The 23,066-nt window shown below is 42.6% G+C and overlaps 1 protein-coding gene across 4 annotated transcripts in view; it reads left to right on the plus strand.

The window, feature by feature from the left end:
- The first annotated feature begins 411 nt into the window (after positions 1–411).
- Positions 412–23,066, plus strand: part of DNMT2 (DNA methyltransferase-2) — a 58,409-nt gene continuing 35,754 nt past the window's right edge. For 2 of the 4 annotated variants that reach the window (XM_086823162.1, XM_086823163.1), the window contains exons 1-2: positions 412–564; positions 1,822–1,932. In XM_086823162.1, coding sequence (XP_086679288.1) covers positions 502–564; positions 1,822–1,932 — 174 coding nt within the window. In that variant the 5' untranslated portion in view covers positions 412–501. The remainder of the gene's footprint in view (positions 565–1,821; positions 1,933–23,066) is intronic. The other 2 variants (XM_086823164.1, XM_086823165.1) reach the window with 2 other exon arrangements.

The raw sequence follows: 23,066 nt of genomic DNA on the forward strand, positions 1-23,066 counted from the left end.
TGCCAGTCCAGCTCGCACTTCCTTGCCCAAGCCACACATCTCCCCTCTCCCAGCTTACTAGCGCTTCAAGTAGCCTAGTCTGCCCTATAGGACCAACATAGGCCTACTCTACACACGACTCCGAGAGAGAGAGAGAGAGAGAGAGAGAGAGAGAGAGAGAGAGAGAGAGAGAGAGAGAGAGAGAGAGAGAGCCACAAGGATTCCCTTGAAGGCGGTGGAAAACTCTTGAAAGTGGTGAAAATTTTGATGATTAAAAAAAAACATCCCCTAAGGTTTTCAAACGACTTGTTTCCTAAGGCTCCACCCTTCCTCTCACTAATTAATACAAAAACTAAATTGGGCACCCAGAGAAAACAAAATTTTATTAACGGAGGAAACTTTACTTTATTGTTTGCTCTTGGACCTTGATGCCAAGTGGTTAAATATAATTTCAGCTTTGGGAAGGCGAGACACTGTCGAGCTCGGATTTGTATAAGGCTTCCGCGACTGGGGAAAGAGAACATGGAGGATGCGTCGTCAAGGCCATTGCGGGTACTTGAATTCTACAGCGGCATAGGCGGCATGGTACTCTTCTAATACTGTAAACTCAAGAAAATTAGCCTGTAGTTGTTTTTTGGGAGAGGGCTGTGAACTTGCTCTTCGTAGGGTAGTTTTCCTTTGAAACTCTGCCTGTAAGGAACTTGCCTCTGATTCCTCTTAGAGAGAAAGAAAGAAGGGTCTTCGAGATGATGCCTGGAGATTCTCTTCTGAGCTTTAACTCTCTTGCTCTCATTGATAGAAAGATTTTATTAACACCTGCAAAAGATTCTAGGGGTGATACATGTGATCCATCGATAAACTGAATGTCAGAAAATGGAAACAAAGCCCGCATATTATGCGGGCCTGTTTATACAATGAAATGAAAAAACTCATCCTATGTCACTTCCCTCCTCTATGGAGCACAAAGCATCAATGTCCACCTTTTGTGGCGGTATCTCTCTATGGCACCGAAGTATGTCGTGGATCTGGAGCTGACAGATGGAGGGTTTGGATCTCTGTGAGGACAGGGGCATCTAGCTCTCTGGAGGGACTGTGTCTTATCTCTGACGACTCCATATGTTCATAGGACCAAGGGATCTTAAGACTGAGTGTGTCGTCCATGATCTGTTTGCTCTCTCCGATCCCATTGAGGTTGGGGAGTGGTCTGTCATGGCCATCTGGCAAGGGCCAATGAAGTTTGTAATGGAGGTATGGGTGGTGTTGAAACCACCTCCTTGTGTGTCACCTCATCAAGGCCTCTCGGTGATGAGGGAGCTCAAGCAAGTCTAGGCCCAAACATCTTTGATCTCTGGAATGCATTACCCGTGAGAGACCTCAGCTATCCCTGATTCGATTCAAGACAATAGGAAGACACCCTCACCTGACCAATGCTAATCCTCATAGTATGAGACATGTATCTATAGAGAATTCTCGTGATGCTTTGGGTTATATTTTCCATCGTTGTAACTCATCATAATGAATTTATCATTCAAGTTTGATCCTCCCTAGCATTGTAGCAATTTAGAAATTACACTCGTACTGGCTTTAGATTAGGAAAGGGGCTTTTGATTTTAATTTTTGATTCCTATTCAAGTTTGATCCTCCCTAGCATTGTAGCAATTTAGAAATTACACTCATACTGTCTCTATATTAGGAAAGAGACTTCTGATTTTAACTTTTGATTCCTCTTCCTTCCATGTGCATATACACCCGTATACAATTTTGTTGTTTATTTACTTAAATTTTCTATTGTAGAACTAGATATTTATATGTAGTGCTTTACCTTCATTTTTGATGTGATAGAGGTATGCTTTGGAACAAGTTGAGGTGTTAGCAACTGTAGTTGAGGCCTTCGAAATCAATGATATGGCAAACGATGTCTATGAGTACAATTTTGGCCATCGCCCCAATCAGGTATAAAAATGAATCATTTTTTTTGTAGGATGATGTATATCTTGGAGTACTTAGTGGCTGCTCATAGAGTGAGATGAAAATTTAATCATTGGCCAAGTAAAGCCAAGCTTGAGAGAGGGAACATTATGGCTCTGGTCCTTGTGACGAGTGTGTTGAGTAGGCAATCTATGATCTATCTTGTGCGAGATTGTAATGGTCTGATGTGTAACTTGTCTTGTAGTTGTTGTGCTTTGTCATGGTTTGTGGCATATGAAAACCTTAGGCAATGGTTTGGTTGTTGATAGGTTAGACATACATTTCAAAGTTTAGAAGCCTTGTATCATCAAAGGGGTTGAGGGATTCAATGACTAGATTAGGCCAAGTCCCGACTTGTATTGGGCATATTGAGTGAAGGAAAATTATAGGTGGGAGAAATTTGGTTGCAGAATTCTCCTACCTATAGCTGGTTGATGAGCCAAATTTGTTCAAATACCTATTTGAGAATGTATTTTGCATTGCAGATGAGAGATTGTTTTTCTTTAAAGAGCATTTGTATGCAGCCCCAACTAAGCTAGATAACTCACTTTTGGATGGGGACGAGAGAGAGCAGTATTCCATTCGGAATGGATTGCTTTTCTGAAGAGAAAAGGTTTGTGTCTTGGATGTTCAAGTCATAAGGAAGAAAGTACTTTTCGAATGTCACGTGACAACCCTTGTGCTTGACATCCATGTGTCCAAAGGACATTGGACTTGGTTAAGAGAGATATCTAGTGGCCAAAGATGCGAATATTTGTGGAGCAATTTGTGCATGGTTATGAGCAATGCCAAGTCAATAACGATGAATGCCTTAGGTAGAGTGGCTTGTTTCATCCGATAGAGATTCCTGGAAAGAAATGAGAAAGTATTTCCATCGATTTTTTTTGTGGGATTGCCTAGGACCATTAGAGGGCACGATGCTATTGGGGTGATAGTGGATTGCTTGACTAAAATGGTAGGTTCATTCCTACAAGAAATTCGATAACATCTCCACAACTAGCTTGGTTGCTTGTGGAAAAGCCATTTAATGTGTGTGGTATGCCAGAGAGCATTGTTAGTGACTGTGATACTTCTGGCAAGAAGTATTCAAGAATTTGAATACATGGCTGAACATGAATTTGGTAGATCATCCTGAATTCGATGGTCAAACAGAGCGGGTAAATTCAAGTCTCGACTCTGGAAGATATGTTTCGTGCGTATGCGTCCAAGAGAGACTGATTGGAAGGATTTCCTTCCGCATGCAGAGTTTGCATATAATAGGGCAAATCATGCTGTCACTAAGTTGAGTTCATTCATGTTTATGTATGGAAATCAACCTAGAGCTCCATGGACCATATGGATGTGGAATGTCAATGTGCAGATAGCTTTTGTAACAAGCTCAGAACAAATTAACTGGGCTTTCTCATTACTAACAAATCTTATAGAGAGTAGACAACTTAAAATAGACTTAGCATAAGATGAAAAGACACACACTCTTGGGCCGGAACCCCCCTCCCCCTCTTTGAACAAACTCCAAACGAGACTAGTGATCATAACTCGGTCTAGGGATTAGACAACATCTGTGTACACAAAGAAGAACAACCTTGACCAGCGTCCCAGTCAAAGCATGTGTCTAAACCCAGAAAATCTTGGACCATACCAAGTGACTAGAGTCTCGTTTGCATGCACCATTTCACTTGGTTGTACTGCTCCCCTAGTGGTAACATGGATTATGGGCTGTAAGGCTGAAAAGGTACATATTGGGTATTGTCGCATAACTGTCTTGTCATGCAATCTGACAATGAAACCCAACAAGTAAACTTACTCTAGATGCCCTCTATCAAATATTCGTGTAGCCACAGTGGCAATGTGTGGTCAACTATTCCTCAATCCTACATATGCAGATAAGTCTTGCCTATCAAAGCCCAACAACGAAAACAATAGTCATTCCAATATCTGTAGGGTATTAGGTTTATGTCTTGCATGGTACAAGGCCATGACTAACTCTGTGACCGTGAAGTTCTTGGAGTAAAATTTGTTAGCACATTCATCCCCGGTTTATGCCCATGTTTGGTGTTCCTTTTGGTCCCTTTTTCATGGTCCTTGATTGTGGGCTGGCCACCCCTTTTTTATATATTTTTCTGGGATTTTTCCCAGCCTGGATGTATTTTCCCAGTCAGCCAGCTATATCATGTCCAGTCAGCTAGTATTAGCATGTCCAGTCGTTTAGCCCTTCTCACCTATAAATAGGTGGGCTGGCCTCTCACTTTTCCATCTTGCCTAGTCTTTCTTTTGCTCCCTTACTTATGAGACTCTTTCTGTCTCTTGCTTGGGACTGTATCACTTCAATATATTCAACATAGTTGCTCCATATCTCTCTCTCTTTTGCACTCTCTACTCAGCACACTCTAGTGCTTATTTGCTTCCGCTCTGTGCACTCTTTCATGGTATCATCGCTCCTGGTTCAGCGATTCCCTCTGCTGCCCCAGATTCAGCCCTATCTACAGCCCCTTCACCTCTGTGTTTTTCTCAGATTTGCAGCCCTCTGGATGCTGTATTTTCTGGACAGCTGCTGCTGATTGCTTTCCCTTCACTTTAGCTTCATTGCTTGCAGTCTGAAGGTAATTTCTCATCAACGTTTTCTTCTACTTGGAGTTTGGAACTAGGCGGCCTGTTTTTTCAGGACAGCAGCCCCTCTTTGGCTGCGTTTTCCTCTCCAGTGGACATTCCTTTTTGTAGAGGGGGTATTGTGATGGTTAGGGCTTTGGTGGTAACCTTGGTACCTGTGGTGGACACTACCGAGATTGTGCATAATTCTGAGATTGAGCCCAAGCTTTTGTGATGGCTGCCCTGATTACACTTCATATTTTCTTTGAGTCTGCAAAGTTGGATGGCTCCAACTATACTTCGTGGAAGGTGAGGGTGAAATCAGCCTTGCGTGGGGTGGATCTCTGGGATTGGCTTGTTACACCTGCCAATGCCACCCCTCCCACCCTTGCTTCCGGTGGTGTGACTAAGGCACAGATTGATATTTGGCAATCGTCGTGTCTTCTCCTTTCTGATGTTGAATTGTCAGGATTCTGTTCTCTCTCATGTGCTTACAACAGATGCTGCACATGAAGTTTGGAAGGCATTTGCAGATCTCTACGAGATTAAGTCTCCGGGTCGGATTTTGGCGTTGGAAAAGCAGCTTATGAACTTATCAGTTTTGGCCTTTCCATCTTTATCTGCTTTCATCTTGAAGATGAAAGATCTCCGGGACGAGCTTGTTGTTTGTGGCAAGGATATCTTACAGAGGATATGGCTATTCGGCTTCCCTTCAAGCTTCCAGAGAGGTTTGATGCTTATTTTGAGTCTCTTGTTTCTTCTCCTCGTCCTGTTCAAGTTACTTGGGAGGAAGTTCTTCCCTCCATTATGCAGATTGAGTCTCGCTTTTAGGAGCGGACTGGCACCTCTGGTGGTTCTGATGCAGCTTTGGCTGCGCGAGATAAAGGGAAGAATCAACAGAAGAAAGGGAAAGGGGGTTTTGACAAGAACTCCAAGGATAAAGACAAAAGCAAATTTTCTAAAAACAAGGACATTGAGTGTCATTATTGTGGCAAGAAGGGTCATAAATCGCCCCAATGTCACAAGACGAAGCAGAGGCAGCCCGGAGGATGTACTTTTTCCTTCTCTTGGTCCTTAAAGGTGTTGAAGTGTTTTGTGTACGAGTGTTTGTTTCACACCGCCCTTTGGTTTTGTCTGAAGACCGAGGCCGGTTTACAAGGTTCCGTTGCCGGGACATCGTCGACTTTCTCAAGTAGGCGAGCTTGTGGTTACTCTGGTCGGGACAGTCGCCAACTTTCCCAAGGGGGTGAGCTCGTGGTTGTCTCATGAGAGTCACACCAAAAGCTTCAACATGTGGAAAGTGAAAAGGAAAGGCAGTGCAGGATTGTGTCTTTGCCTATATGAGGTGAAGAGCAAAAGCTAAGGATGAAGCTCAGGAGAAAAGGCACCAAGGACAAGAAGTAGTCGGCCAAGAACAAGAAGCAGTTGAAGTGTTATGGTGCAAAAGATGGGTTGAAGGCTATGGCTTTCGACACTTTGTCACCGGTGGTATCTTCACGGAGGCTTCATGGGCTCGGAAGACAGTTTCTTTCTATGTTTAGCTGTGGTGATCTACTACGCTTCATTGGGGACTTGTGCTTACCACTTGGGTGGAGTGCAAGCAGGTTTTCGGTGCCTAAGGATGTATCAAATGAGGCTTAGACAGAAGTGGAGGAACGGGATGAGGTTCTTATTCCCGAGCAGATACTGTCAGACAAGAAAAGAAAGGTACAAGGTAAAGTTTCCCGTCGCTATCTTGTGAAGTTCAAGAACTATTCACCGATGTATGCGAAGTGGATGGAGGAGGGTGACTTAGCAGATTCACCTCAGGTATTGTAGCTTTACCTTGATGCCTTTGAGTTGGAGCGACTCTTGCTACGGCTCATTCAGGTTCAGCAGAGCTGGTCTGGAGCATTGCCTCATGCTCAAGAGGGGGTTACAGACAGGCTCAATTGTCATCTAGGAGTCACTTGGTGACATCTTCACCCGAAGGTACTGATAGCTGACAGTACATCTGCTTATGGGACTTCTATGATATTGTGTACTAGTCTCATGAGATGGTAAAGTTGGGTATGGTTCACAGTCGGCCGCACCATGAACTATAACTGTAACTATGGATAACTCTGTCTACATCTATGGGTAACAGAGATGGTTTTTGCCTTTGGAACTAAGGTATGACTGAGGAAGATTGGGACATTGATCTTTGTCATATGGTTCTGGGTGTTCTTGACCACAGGATCGGTCAATTGGATATTGAGATGATGCTATTTGTGGAGTTGGTCTCCTTTGGAATGGCATGGTTTGGTTGAGCTCAAAGTCTGCGGCAACATGAGCTAACACTTCGAGACTCTATGGAGGACATAAGTTTTGCGAGCAGTCCTAGAGTTGGTTTGGCTCATGGATATATGGATCGAACTCTATTTGTGCATGTATGCATACACTTTTTGAGGTATTATTGTATTTTGGTGCCATTGGATCCTGGTACCATTGAGAATACATTGGGTAATACTTTGGATTGTGTCGTGTGATGCATGTATATTGGTATGATACATCAAGTACTTTATTATGTTCATGGATGCACCATTGGGTGTGACTCTTGCGGGATGGCCATGAGACATATGTGGGAAGTACTTAGTGGATGTATTGTTTGGATGCATTGAGTGCTTTCATATGCTCATGTTGTACCACCAGTTGTGGGGTTTGCGGGATGCCCATGGGCATAAGGCTTGCGAAGAGCAGCCCTTAGACTGTTACTTTAGAGTAGGTAGAGCATCTTGAGGAGCACATTGCTTGCGAATGCATATGTGTGTCATATGTAGAATGATGCATGGTTTTGTTTTTGGCTAACACAGGTTACGTGTTTCCACTTGGTTTTAGACTTTTGCCTGCAGGTTCTCAAGGAAAAAGCAGATTCATAATCAAAAAATCTAGGGGCTCTGTGTAATCTTGGATAGAGATCGGCAACTAAGAAACCCGCTGGTTCCAATTCTGTCCATGCCTTGCTGCTAGGTTCACACGATCGCTTAGCTGCATCTCCACGTCCAACTTCTGCACAAGTTTTGCATTAATGAAGTTGTGAGTATTGCTAGGGTCAAAAAGGATGTGCATAGTCTTACCCAAGACTGACCCATACACCTTCATGTTGAAGTTACATACCATGCAGGGACTATGATCTAGAACCGTAGTATCAGCTGAAGAACTTTTAGGGCTACCTTTTACTTTAGTTACATGAGCTGCCTTGGGTGCTTTCTTTGCATGCGGACAACTCACTCTCATATGTGGCTCTTCTGTGGCCACAAATGAATTTTATTATGTAAAGCCTTCCCAAACCTAAACTTGCATTTACGTTGGGAACCGTGTTTGGAATTGACCGGAGTGAGGCTTGTTTCTGAGTCTGGCTAGCCAGTTTCCTCATAAATCCTATCATACTTGATGGCATCCTCAAGCGTTCTTCTATGATTGTTCCTCACCTGGAGTTCATGATCTCGTGCAAGTCCACATGGTAAGAATTCACACAAGTCGTAGCATCCATGTGCCACATGTCCCAATTTAAGAGATCGTTCCTTCCATAAACTTCATCTCTAAAAATATCTCAACTCGTAGAGCAGTAGTGCTGAATCATTGTGGGATTTAAGGTATTTGAGGGTTTGTAAGTGTTAGAGGACACATAAGTGGGAAGGTCTGAAGTCAATTGAGTCATGGGATGAATCAGAAAGGAGTCAGCAGGCAGTCAATAGAGGGGTGTTGACATGATCAGCAGGGTTCTGGAGCAAGGGATTTGAGGGCTGTTGGTTCTGGAGGAAAATTTGGGAGTCTAGAGGACAAGAAGCTCTAGAAAGTCTGATAAGGTCAGCAGCAGAACAAAGGAGGTCAGCTGAGGTGTTAGGACTGAAGATCGGGGCTGTTGAGAATTAGGTCTGACGCAGGCGGACATTTTGGTAGGTCAGCTGATTTAGACTGAGGGAGTTCAGGTGTCCGACTACTTCAGCAGAGATTCAGAGGATAGCTATAGCGCTGCTGGATGTCTTGAGCTGGGTGTTGTAGAGGCCGGATTCTATTCGCCCTTCCTAGCGTCTATGCAAAACCTCCCGGTTTAGACCATAGAGTTCCACTTAAACTCCAAGCAGCCATGTGAACTTTATCTATGGTCTCATAGACCCTGCGTTGTCAAGCAAGGTGTTTGTTTGTGATTAGATCCTACCCTCATGGTAAACTGGTCACTTCCCTGCTCGGCAGGCTTCCGTGACTTGGACCATTCCATATTTTTTGTGCTCCACTTGCGAAGGTGTGAGGCCATCCCCTAGGTACATAATCGTAGTAGCTTTGAGAGCTACTCTTTTATTTTTTCGGAAGTAACTTGTGATTCGGGGTCGCTAAACTTAAGGATGAGGGGTTGTTCCCTCGACAAGTCCTTTCCAACTCGCCATGCATCTACAAAGGATTTCCTATGACACCCATTTGCCTGCATAATGCCACCCACCACTTCTTCGCCTTAACACAATGTCTTGGACGCCCAAATATGAGGAATCTAGCCAATAACATATGAAATCCTTTACTCACGGGGTTGCACAACTTATAGTTTGACTAAGGATCTCTAAGGTGATATAAACAAGAAGGGAAACACAAAACCCAACCTAGGGAAAAGGCAATCAATGACTTGGAGCTTGTGGGCAGCATATGTGGCAACATCGACAAGTACTACATTGGAGTCACCACCCACGGGTTGAGGCAGTGTTCGATGTGATGTCTCCGGTGTGGAAGAACTTTCAAGAGAGGAGGAGCTTCTGGAGGACAAGGGTGAAGATCCAATAGAGGTGTAGTTGCTAGTGAAGCAAATGGTAGAACTAGTTACTCGGGTTGAGGCACAACCTGATGTGTTTTCTCCAGTGGGAAAGACCTTTCATGAGAGGAGCTTCTAGAGGATGAGGGTGAAGATCCAACAGAGGTGTAGTTGCTAGCGAAGCAAATGCCAGGGCTAGTTACTTGAGGAGCTTTAGGTGTGTCTCTTCAAATCCATTAGAGAGGAGGATGAGACAGGTGTTGTAGCAATTCCTATGACAACAGATCCAATAGAGACACTATTGGGTGTAGAGCTAGTGGCGCAGTCCGGGGCGGGCAACAAGAAGAGCGGCCTCTAAGCACTCCTCAAGGCTCCCGTGTTGCTCAATGGGCTTGGGGCACAACGCAACACAAACATAAGAACCCAAAAACCACACACTCAACAAGAAAAGGGGCACCACCTAGTTATGTGTGTGAACTAGGACACCAAAGATCTTTCTTTGTAGCCAATCAATACAAGCTAACCATATACATCAATCAAAAGGCACACACACCCTTAACAAACACTCATAACATATGATATTGTGTGTGGAGGAGACTAGCATAACACAAATAGATGCACACCAAACTTGGAGAAGAACTTAGACAGACAATATAAGCTTGATTTTGTTGTCGGTATACACATGGTCTTACGGGAGCCCTCTCACCATACAACCCTCTTACCATGGATTGAAAGGCAACAAATCAAAAAGAGGTCCTCAAGCCGCCAAGCATAAAATCACACCACAAAATACAAGGATCGAATTTACCTTAAATCAAGCATCGAACCGCTTTGCTAAATCAACTTTGGAGATGTAGGAGTCCAAGATTTTGTACACAATTGCATCCAAACTACTAATCTTATTTATGCAACAAAGACAAGATACAGTTATGATAGGGAGTATGGCATCACTCAAGCCCTCACAATGACATAACTAGCTTCAAGCTTCTCCATGCAATCAAAGGTATTGATGTATAGAGAGAGCTCACAAGTTCACTATCTCCTTACACACTAGAGTTGGGAGTGGTGTACAATGTGTGTAATCCCCCTTCACAAGGAATGGAGGGGCTCTATTTATAGGTTTGAGAAGCCTTAATTAGGATTAAGCCTAATCAATTTTATTATGAGAAATCATAGATTATGGATTTTTTATATTGAAATGAGAGTGGGCCTCTTCTTATCCCTTGGGTCTCATGGATGTGGGCTCAAGGTGAGAGAATTATTGAACGTGAGAGGAGAGTGTGATGTAGAGGTTTGAGCAAATAACTTGTAGTAATGCCTACTCAAAAAGTAGTAGAGTGGGTGCTTATTTACATATGTTTAGTGGTTAGTAGTTAGTAATCACTATAAAAGGTTAGTAATACAATGTACAAATGGGTGAGAAGGGCTGAGAGGTTGAGTGAGAGGAGTAAAGATTTGGAAAGATCCTTTGTGGTTGAAAGCTCAAAGAAGCTTGGACTCTCCTATGTGTAGATCTTTAAGTTAACCGCCGGTCTCGTTCTTGCAGTTGACGCCATAAAAGTTGATTGAGGTGAAGAACATGGGGATTTTTGTAGATGAAAATCTCATATTTGCAGAGATTAATATGATACAGTCATGCTAAATTTTTATGTATTTTTTGAGATTGGGAAAATAATTTAGTAATATGGGAGTGGTAGGGAGAGAAATGGAGATGAGGTATGGGTGTAGAGTAGATATGAGAGCAAATGGAGATGGAAGGAGAGAGCAAAGGTGAAGAGGGTGAGAGAGGACATGAAGTTTGCAGGTTTGATGGAGTGAGAAAGGAATGAGTAAGTGTGTAGGTGATGAATGTGTAAGGGAGGTGAGAAGAGACTAGGTGTACCTTGTCGAAAAGTGGGCAGACTGGGGTCCAATAAAAAATTCATATCTCACCGTCATTAGCTCCAAAAATTCTCAAAAAATTTGAGCATATTCATGAGCTCACGAGCTAACTTTTGTCTTTTGATGACCAGTCTAAATTCGGAGTGGAGGTGGGCGCAAAAATTTTAGTAGAATTATGTATTTTCTGAATTTTCAAAATCTATGTGTGGGTCCCCATCGGTGGAATTTTCTTGATAGCTCCAAGAGTGAGCCCCCAATACATCATATCCTGACCTTAGAGACTCAAGTGTATGTGGACACTTGCATGGAGGAGATTTTTTCCATTTTATAGAAGAATTTACATAAGAAGAAAAAAACAAGCTAATACTTTAACTAGTCAACATATCATGATAATATGGTTATTATGATAGAAAAATAAGATAAACAAAAAGATCTGATTGTGAATAAAAATACTAAAATAAAATATACAAAAAGAATTGATATATGAAAAACAAAAGTACTATTACTATGGAAGTGAAAAGGGAGGGAGATTCTCATTATTTTAGGGTAGATGAGAGAATAAAAGATGAAATAGTCTAAGGGAAAAAGTGATTTAGGTAGTAGATTTCTTATTTTTTTATTTTTATTTTTATTTTTTTGGCTTTCTACACGATGTGGGTAGAAATGTGAGGGCATGGAATTTACTTATGCATAGTGAAGTTGAAGCATATGTACAATGATGGTCCAAAAGTATTATGAAGAAAAAAAAATAAAAAAATAAAAATATAAGTAGGTTTTTTAATACACACCTAATGAAGTATTTACATAATTAGAGAAAATAGAGACTCCCATATTTAGGTGCTTATATGAAATGAAATATTTACACAAAATGGGCGGTAATAATTTTATTTATTTTTGATAAGTAGCTAGAAAAAACTTTTTTTTTGATTAGTAGTTTAGGTGCAATTGCGTACAAAATCTTGGATTCCTACATCTCGAAAGTTGATTTAGCAAAGCTGTCCGATGTTTGATTTAAGGTAAATTCGATCCTTGTATTTTGTGGTGTGATTTTATGCTTGGCGGCTTGAGGGCCTGTTTTTGATTTGTTGCCTTTCAATCCATGGTAAGAGGGTTGTATGGTGAGAGGGCTCCCGTAACACTAAGACCATGTGTATACCGACAACAAAATCAAGCTTATATTGTCTGTCTAAGTTCTTCTCCAAGTTTGGTGTGCATCTATTTGTGTTATGCTAGTCTCCTCCACACACAATATCATATGTTATGAGTGTTTATTGAGGGTGTGTGTGCCTTTTGATTGATGTATATGGTTAGCTTGTATTGATTGGCTACAAGGAAAGATCTTTGGTGTCCTAGTTCACACACATAACTAGGTGGTGCCCCTTTTCTTGTTGAGTGTGTGGTTTTGGGGTTCTTATGTTTGTGTTGCGTTGTGCCCCAAGCCCATTGAGCAACACGGGAGCCTTGAGGAGTGCTTAGAGGCCGCTCTTCTTGTTGCCCGCTCTGGACTGCCCTAATTTTGGTGCCCCCACTGAGGAACGAGCAGTTTTTGAATAGGTATTTAAGGTACATCGATCTCTTTAACACATAAATTTCCTTGTGTACTTGTTGGGTATCATATTTTAAGAAGGAAAGTTGGTACTTTTGTGTGATCTTTCATGAATATTCCACCTTCTCCTAATCCTTCAACCAGTTTCATTGGGTGCGCTCCATTAAAGTGAATGTTTGCATTGATAGAAAAATTTTCTACCAACAACGCATGGTTCTTCTTTTTGGTCCAGAAAGACTAAGAGAGGTTTTAGCATCACCTAATCCTCTCATACTTCCCATTGTAGATTACACCATTTCCTTTGATGTGCATATTTTCATCTTGTTTTAGCTTAGTTTTATGAATCAAGAAGACTTATACCGTAGGCTAATTTCTTATGCTAGGCAAGAAATACACATAGTTGTTGGTAGTAAGTTGCAATTTCAGCGTGTCATTCGTCGTATGTTTGGACCTAGGTAAGTAGCAGCCATTAATGCCTTAGTTAATCCATTTATTTTACCTTTGATTCGTTATGACATAAGCTTTGACGTCTACATTTTCATTCTACTTTGAAAAAAAAAAAGAAAAGAGTGAGAGAGAAAGAGAGTGAAGGAAGACCTTTGTGCAATCATATTTGTGCTTCTTCTTCTTAAGCATGGATACCACTAGGGAAATGAGTGGCTACCCCTTATTCTTTGGAGAGTCCGGTGAGGATGCCGAGTTGTTCTTATCAAACTTTAGAATGGCACTCCACATAAAGAGAGTGGTAGGAGACCAAGAGTACTTAGACATGTTTGAGTTGGTTCTATGAAGAGATGCTTCCTCTTGGTTTCAATCTCTACCTGCACATGCACGAGTAGATTACAAGGGGGTCATACAACTTTTTAGAGACAATTACTTCACTCCTTTGAAAACACAAAAGCTATGGCAAGAAATAGTTGCTCATAAGCAAAAGGATCTAGAGGACTACTTGAGTTATAAGCAAGAATTCTTACGTCTTTGGACTCTTTGGTTGCGTAGTCTCCAGGGTTTTAGAGACAATTACTTCACTCCTTTGAACACACAAAAGCTATGGCAAGAAATAGTTGCTCATAAGCAAAAGGATCTAGAGGACTACTTGAGTTATAAGCAAGAATTCTTACGTCTTTGGACTCTTTGGTTGCGTAGTCTCCAGGGTTTGGAGACTACGCAACCAAAGAGTCCAAAGACGTAAGAATTCTTGCTTATAACTCAAGTAGTCCTCTAGATCCTTTTGCTTATGAGCAACTATTTCTTGCCATAGCTTTTGTGTGTTCAAAGGAGTGAAGTAATTGAACCCTGGAGACTACGCAACCAAAGAGTCCAAAGACGTAAGAATTCTTGCTTATAACTCAAGTAGTCCTCTAGATCCTTTTGCTTATGAGCAACTATTTCTTGCCATAGCTTTTGTGTGTTCAAAGGAGTGAAGTAATTGTCTCTAAAAAGTTGTATGACTCCCTTGTAATCTACTCGTGCATGTGCAGGTAGAGATTGAAACCAAGTGGAAGCATCTCTTCGTAGGACCAACTCAAACATGTCTAAGCACTCTTGGTCTCCTACCACTCTCTTTATGTGGAGTGCCATTCTAAAGTTTGATAAGAACAACTCGGCATCCTCACCGGGCTCTCCAAAGAATAAGGGGTAGCCACTCATTTGCCTGGTGGTATCCATGCTTAAGAAGAAGAAGCACAAATATGATTGCACAAAGGTCTTCCTTCACTCTCTTTCTCTCTCACTCTTTTTTTTTTTTTTCAAAGTAGAATGAAAATGTAGACGTCAAAGCTTATGTCATAACGAATCAAAGGCAAAATAAATGGATTAACTAAGGCATTAATGGCTGCTACTTGCCTAGGTCCAAACATACGACGAATGACACGCTGAAATTGCAACTTACTACCAACAACTATGTGTATTTCTGGTCTCTATTTTCTCTAATTATGTAAATATTTCATTAGGTGTGTGTATTACAAAACCTAAATATACTTTTATTTATTTATTTATTTATTATTATTTTTTCTTCATAATACTTTTGGACCATCATTGTAGATATGCTTCAACTTCACCATGCATAAGTAAATCCTATACCCTCACATTTTTACCCACACCGTGTAGAAAGCCAAAAAAATAAAAATAAAAATAAAAAAATAAGAAATCTACTACCTAAATCACTTTTTTCCTTAGACTATTTCATCTTTTATTCTCTCATCTACTCTAAAATAATGAGGATCTCCCTCTCTTTTGACTTCCATGGTATAGTATTTTTGTTTTTCATATATCAATTATTTTTGTATATTTTATTTTAGTATTTTTATTCACAATTAGATCTTTTTGTTTATTTTATTTTCCTATCATAGTAACCATATTATCATGATATGTTGACTAGTTAAAGTACTAGCTTGTTTTTTTCTTATTATGTAAATCTTTCTATAAAATGAAAAAAATCTTCTCCATGTTCACATACACTTGAGTCTCTAAGGTCAGGATATGATGTATTGGGGGCTCACTCTTGGAGCTATCAAGAAATTCCACCGATGGAGATCCACACAAAGATTTTAAAAATTTAAAAAATACATGATTCTGCTGAAATTTTTGCGCCCACCTCCACTCCGAATTTGGACTGGTCATCAAGGGACAAAAGTTAGCTTGTGAGCTCAGGAGTATGCTCAAATTTTTTGAGAATTTTTGGAGCTAATGGCGGTGAGATATGAGTTTTTATTGGACCCCAGTCTGCCCACCTTTTGACAAGGTACACCTAGTCTCTTCTCACCTCCCTTACACATTCATCACCTACACACTTACTCATTCCTTTTTCACTCCATCAAACCTGCGAACTTCATGTTCTCTCTCACTCTCTTCACCTTTGTCCTCTCCTTTCATCTCCATTTGCTCTCATATCTACTCTACACCCATACCTCATCTCCATTTCTCTCCCTACTACTCCCATGTTACTAAATTATTTTCCCAATCTCAAAAAATACATAAAAATTTAGCATGACTGTATCATATTAACCTCTGTAAATATGGGGTTTTTATCTACAAAACCCCTATGTTCTTCACCCCAATCAACTTTTGTGGCGTCGAATGCAAGAAGGAGACCGGCGGTTAACTTAAAGATCTACACATGGGTGAGTCCAAGCTTCTTTGAGCTTTCAACCGCACAAAAGATCTTTCCAAACCTTTACTCTTCTCACTCAACCTCTCAGCCCTTCTCACCCATTTGTACATTGTACTACTAACCTTTTATAGTGATTACTAACTACTAACCACTAAACATATTTAAATAAGCACCCACTCTACTACTTTTTGAGTAGGCATTACTGCAAGTTATTTGCTCAAACCTCTACATCACACTCTCCTCTCACCTTCAATAATTCTCACCTTGAGCCCACATCCATGTGACTCAAGGTATAAGAAGAGGCCCACTCTCATTTCAAAATAAAAAATCCATAATCTATGATTTCTCATAATAAAATTGATTAGGCTTAATCCTAATTGGGGCTTCTCAAACCTATAAATATAGTCCCTCCATTCCTTGTGGAGGGGAGAATCACACATTGTACACCACTCCCAACTCTAGTGTGTAAGGAGATAGTGAACTTGTGAGCTCTCTCTATACATCAATACCTTTGATTGCATAGAAAAGCTTGAAGCTAGTTATGTCATTGTGATGAGGGCTTGAGTGATGTCATACTCCCTTATCACAATTGTATCTTGCCTTTGTTGCATAAATAAGATTAGGAATTTGGGTGCATTTGTGTACAAAGTCTTGGACTACTACATCTCCAAAGTTGATTTAGCAAAGCGGTCAGATGTTTGATTTAAGGTAAATTCGATCCTTATATTTTGTGGTGTGATTTTATGCTTGGCAGCTTGTTGAGGGCCTGTTTTTGATTTGTTGTCTTTCAATCCAATGTAAGAGGGTTGTATGGTGAGAGGGCTCCCGTAACCTTAAGACCATGTGCATACCAACAACAAAATCAAGCTTATATTGTCTCTCTAAGCTCTTCTCCAAGTTTGGTGTGCATCTATTTGTGTTATGCTAGTCTCCTCCACACACAATATCATATGTTTATGAGTGTTTGTTGATGGTGGGTGTACTTTTTGATTGATGTATATGGTTAGCTTGTATTGATTGGCTACAAGGAAAGATCTTTGGTGTCCTAGTTCACACACATAACTAGGTGGTGTCCCTTTTGTTGTTGAGTATGTGGTTTTGGGGTTCTTTATGTTTGTGTTGCGTTGTGCCCCAAGCCCATTGAGCAACATGGGAGCCTTGAGGAGTGCTTAGAGGCCGCTCTTCTTGTTGCCCACCCCGGACTGCCTCGATTTTGGTGCCCCCACTGAGGAATGAGCAATTTTTGAATGGGTATTTAAGGTACATCGATCTCTTTAACACATAAATTTCCTTGTGTGCTTGTTGGGTATCATATTTTAAGAAGAAAAGTTGGTACTTTTGTGTGATCTTTCATAAATAATCCACCTCCTCCTAATCCTCTTGGGATTCAATTCAACCACTTTCATTGGGTGTGCTCCATTAGAGTGAATGTTTGCATTGATAGAAAGTTTGGACTAGAGTCTATGGTTGGGCGACGTGGAGGGAGATGTGCTTACAACTTCCTTAGGTCTGATGATTATGAAAGATAGTTTATTGGGAGTTGTGGTAGATTGTGACAACCAAAGATCTACGAGTTATGTGATGATGGCTATGTTGCTTTTCGAGCCATCATGTGTATTCACACAAGAAGTCCACCAACAGGAAGTGACAAATCTCCATGGGAGTGGAGAAAAGGTGCATCACGTCCCCTAGTTCTCCAAGTTTAGTAGGAAGGGATGCCATGTGCATGCTATGAGTGTGATGCTCATGGACACGATTCTCTACTGCAACTGTCTAAAGAGGAAGATCCGAGGGTGAGTGTAGACCGTTTTGGGCAAATTCAGCAGCCTGATAGGGGCTCAGAAGTGCCCACGACATGCACCAATGGATGACACACAACTTGGACACATTATGATATTTATGACAATAAGTGCTGACAGACTACTAGCATAAACTGGCAAATTTTATAGGTAGACTTAGGTCATTCCCAAGCGAGTGGAGTCAGATGTGAACTAGCATTTGCATAGCTCGATCCCCTTGGTAGCAAATAGAGCATCGAGAACATCTAGAAGGAAGTTCTTTTGAGCATATCTTTGAGGATAGGAGAACCAGCACTAAGGTCATGCATTATAACCGTTTGCACAACATGCGTAGTATAGACCCGAGTTTAGATATGCGAGCTCATTGTATATAATCATGTTTTGGCAGTATGAAGTGGTGTAGGTTTACAGGGTCTTCTCTATTGTGTTTTTGCTAAGCATGAGTAACATTAATCTCCCTATGTGCTTAACGCATGGTCACTATGAAACTCGTTTCAGTGGCTTTGAAACTGGTTTCATGTGCACATTGAAACCATATCGTTTCATGTGGGAAAAAAGGTGGTGATTTTGTGTGCTTTTTATCTATTATAATTCTTTCTCTTTCCTTCTTTCATTCCATTTGTTCTTTTCTCTTCTCTTTTGTTTGTCTTCTTTGTTTACTGATGATAAATATGCTAATATCATCTTATAACTATTGGCCAGTACCTTCACATTTTATGTAAATGATGATTTCGGTCCAACGTTTCATTGTCCACCTACTTGGTGTTGAAACGTTTTGTTCCAACATAAATCGTTTCAGCACCATTTCGTTTCAATAGTGAAACGTTTCACGGTGACCTTGGCTCAACGTTACCCGTTCAGCTTCCGTAGCCATGTTATAGTTGAAGACTACATGCAGTTGGTCCATTGGATTGCACTATTCCCATAGTTGGTCCATTTGACTCCAATTGATTCACTCAATTCCCACATGGACGCTACACCTGGAGAGAGTTAAGACACATTAGCTTGTTGCTTGGCACATGTTTTGAACGTGTCAACTTGTTTTTTTTCTAGCGTGGACACTTTTGGACTTAAATGCTTGTGAATGCCCATAGGGCGGGGACGCACTGGAACCCTGTGGGCGTGTGTGCTTGAATGTGTTTGGGGCCTTACACGTGAATTTCATGGTAAACAGTGCGTAACTTAAAGCCCCTGTCATGGCCCTGTGAAAATGGAACAGCACAAGTGTGGGCATGGTGGTTGCTGAGTCAAAATATTGAATGATTCACATGGGGGGTGCCCGGACAGAGTTAATGATGTGTGGACATCCCTAGGTGTGAAGGGGGGAACTAGAACATTAAAATTTTAATGCTTTATTGAAGGTTGCCCCTAGGCCTTAGTGGCCCCTAGGGAACTTTAATATTTATTAAAGTTGGGGCCCTAGGATTATTATGGGGAGGGGGCAACTCCACTTTTGGAGTGCATGCCTCTCTCTCTACACTCTGTCTCTCTTCTTTTTTGGAAAAAGAAACGTGGAGCAAATGTGTTGTGGGGAAGCGTGGAAAAGCAAGAGAGCAAGTTGGCTGGTGCAGATTTCTGGTTGCTGATTTCTGTGTGCTAGAACAGGCCGTACAGCACCCGTACTCATCTGTACGACTGCAGGTACAGGCTGCGTTGACTGAATTCTGCACCAAGAGAGTGGGCGGCGGCTGTTACAGGCGGCTGCAGTTGCTGGTACAGGCTGTGTAGACAAGTACAAGTGCAGGTATAGTACTGTACCACTGCAGGTACAGTGTACGGACAGTACAAATGTTGGTGGCGCTGGACAGATCTGGTACAGGCTGGCTGCGAAGGTACAGTCGGGTACAGATATTGGTTGCAGGCGGCGTATGCAAGTACAGTGACACGTGGCCTGTACGGATTGGTGCAGCACAAATTTTCAGAACTGTACAGTTAAGTACAGCACTGAGGTGGATGCAAAGAGGAAGGTATAGACAAGTACACTCACACGTGTGAAGCTGGGTCGTTGAAACAAGTGCCTGCAAGTACAGATTGGTACCGTTACTTCCTCCGGTGCAGATCCACGAGCTGATTTTGGTAAGCTCCGAGTTTGTTCATCTATATCTCTTTCTATTGCCTTATGTCTGTTGCAGATTTGAGTTATTTGGCCCCTTGTGAGAGGAGGGGTATGGCAGATTGAAAAGGGTGGAGACAGAGGTTGAACAGTACATGTATGTATGAGCTGAGATGTTGAATCATGTGCTTGAGATATGCCAGATGTATGCTCATGGCTGCCCTGCTTAGTGGTCTTGGCTGATGAGAGGGAGGTACAGTGTGTTGCTTTGAGACACAGATCTGTGTGCGTGAATCCTCTGTGCTAAGAGGTATTGTGGGCTGTCAGATTGGACATACAGGTGTACTCCCTTGGCTGATTTTGGTGTACTCAGCCTTACATATTTTTGAAATTGAATAAAGAAATACCGCAAGGGGCGCCAAGCTTTGGGGCCAACAGGTGTCGGTTTTATTTCAGATTTGGGGCACTCTAGCTCCAATAAAATTTGTTTTCATATCTGGACTACAAGTGGAAGGGTGACTGCTAGTCTACCGCACTTTGGTTTCTACCAGAGGCCGGTTTCAACGTTCCGTCCCCGGGACCAATCATCAACTTTCTTAAGGGGGTGAGCTCGTGGTTGACTCGAGGAAAGTCATCGCTGAAAAATTCAGCAACATGTCTGATACAGAAGACGAGTACTTTTATCATGAAGAGGAAGAGCAAGAGACCTCTCCTGAAAGAAATGAATCCGAGGATATTCTTGCAGGAGAACAAGCTGCAGATGTTGAGCAATATGAGGATGTAACACAGCCAGAAGATGTGCTTGGTAAAGAGGAAGATGATGCTCAGTTTAAAAATCGTTTGGCTGGTGTTACGGATGTGTTTATGCAGCTCACACAAAGTGAGAAGTTTGCTGAATTTATGAGATCCCGTACAAAGCCCGAAAAGAAGAAGAAGAGGTGCGTTCTAAAAACCTTCCTCAGGGTCATAGTGGTGCCTTCCCACAGGATCCATCTTTTGGACAGTTTCCAAATATGCAGCATGCTTATGGTGCTAACTCTCAGAGTTCCTTCTTTGGACCTCTGGGGTGTCTTCAGGGGCGGGCGAGGGGGCTGCGGATGAGTCCCTCTGAGGCGGGGCGGGAGGAGCCTCCATCAGAGTCTGAAGTTATGGCGAAGGCGAGGCGAAAGCGGAGATCCTGCAAGAACCGAGCTGCACACAGCGAGGAGAAAGACGAAGGCCGGAGAAAAAGGAAAAAACCCCCCTGGGGGCGGAAGTCAGCAAGAAAAAGGAGGGGGGGTGAAGCGGCTAAGGAGAAACCCTAGGGGGGGGGGGGGGGGAGGAGGGGAGGGGGGGCGGGAGCTGCGCGCAAGAGGGGAGGGGTGGAGAAAGAGCTGGTGGAGGGGGGGGGGGGGCGGGGCGCTGCAGAGTGGAGGTGGGCGCGAAAGAGGGGGGGGAGGGGGGGGGGGCGCCGCGAAGGCGAGGAGGGGCGGCGGGCAATGCAGCAAGGGAGGGGGGCGCAGCAGCGAAGGCAGGCGGGGGAGGGAGGGGGGGGCAAAAGGAGGGGCGGCGGGCAGTGCAGCGAGGGAGGGGGGTGCAGTAGGGAAGGCAGGCGGGGGGGACAAGGGGGAGGCGCGAGGAATGAGGGGGGCGCGAGGAAAGAGCAGGCAGGTAGGCGGGAGGCACAGGTGTGCAGGTAGCGCGAGCAGGGAGGGGGGCGGGAGCTTCAGCGAGCCCTTTACAAAAAAAAAAAAAGACTCGAGAGGTGAATACTTTGAAAATTTGATACATTTAGTGGAGCCAAAGATAAATTAAAAGCACTTACCTTTTTACAGCACTTTGATGCTGCTTTTTCTGGTGGGAATTACACGGAGTCCTCTAAGGTGAGGGAAGCTGCCACTTTTCTCAAAGGCAATGCATTGCAGTGGTGGTCTACTCTTCTTCTGCAGGGCATAGCACCCACTACTTGGGTACAATTTAAACAGGTCTTCTCGTCCGTATGGCTCACATCTACATTTGAGGTGGATGTTATGACTGCATGGCACAAGTTGGATGCCTCAAAATGTGAAAATTTGGAAGATTATAACAAGAAGTTTTGGGAAGCTTTACTCCCAGTGACTTCTTACCGTGCAGTGCCTTTGTCTGAGCAGGTACAGAAGTATTGTTGTGGGCTGCCCAAAGAGGTGCATGACTACTGTATCAAGACTCGAGTAACGAACATGTCACAGATGATAGAGAATGCTATGACAGCTAATGCATTACTCACTGGAGGTTCATCTGGGTTTAAAGGAAGTAAGAACTCGAGGAAGAAAGTTGAAAAATCTGGGCATGCTTCACGTGATGCGAAAGGGTCTTCAGAGACGCGGTATAAGAAGTTGCCAATGCCCAAGAGAACTTCTGAGGAAAGACAGGCTTTGAGAGATGCTCGGAAATGTTTTTACTGTACAGAAGAGGGACATATGTCATTTAATTGTCCCAAGAGAAAGTCCCAAAAAGACTCTGACAATAAAGGAGAGCCCAAGTCAAAGAAACCAAGACCTTCTGCAGGGTTAGTTCCTGATCTTGTTGGGGAACAGCCAGGTGGTGAAGAGACAGAGTTGTGCAGGGCATGGGGCAAAGTGAGAGATCAAAATGCCTTGATATTCTTTGACACAGGTGCTAGAGCCAACTTCATTTCACCAGATTTGGCTGGCCGATTGGGGATTCGTGCAGAGGAGATGGGGCCGTTATATGAGGCTAACATGGCTTGTCCAGGGTATGCAGAACCCGTCACTCCTATCATTGGGAAGCTCAGGCTTCATTTGCAGGGTTATGTGGACAGCGAAGAGTTTTTCATCATGCCACTTGATGGCTGTGATGTTTCGTTGGGTATGCCATGGTGCCACAGAGTACATGCGGTGGTGGACACATACAATAGGAAGATCACTCTGACTCATAGAGGGAAAGAACATGTTTTGGATATAAAACTGAAAGGGGAATCTGTTCCTATTGTATCCGCTTCGGCAATTTTATCAGTAATGAAAAAGCATCTTTCCGCGTACTTGATTTATGTAAAGGATGCACAAGATGATGAGTCTAAGTCTAATTTGTCTATGCTAGATAAGGATAGGACTGATTTCTTATGTGGGTTCCAAGATTGTTTTTCCGAGTCATTGCCAAGAGAACTTCCTCTTGAGAGGCAAGAAGATCATGCTATTGATCTAATTCCTGGTAGTACTCCACCAAATAGACCGCCGTACCGTGTTAGTGCAACCCAACAGGAAGAAATTATGAGTCAGGTACAGGAGCTTTTGAATAAAGGGTTGATACAGCCTAGCTCATCACCCTTTTGCTCACCTGTACTCTTAGTGCAAAAGAAGGATGGTTCTTGGCGCATGTGTATTGATTACAGGGCGCTGAACAAG

Source organism: Cibotium barometz, chromosome 29 (assembly GCF_041138505.1).
Source record: "Cibotium barometz isolate CiBa-2024 chromosome 29, ASM4113850v1, whole genome shotgun sequence".
Lineage (NCBI taxonomy): Eukaryota > Viridiplantae > Streptophyta > Polypodiopsida > Cyatheales > Cibotiaceae > Cibotium > Cibotium barometz.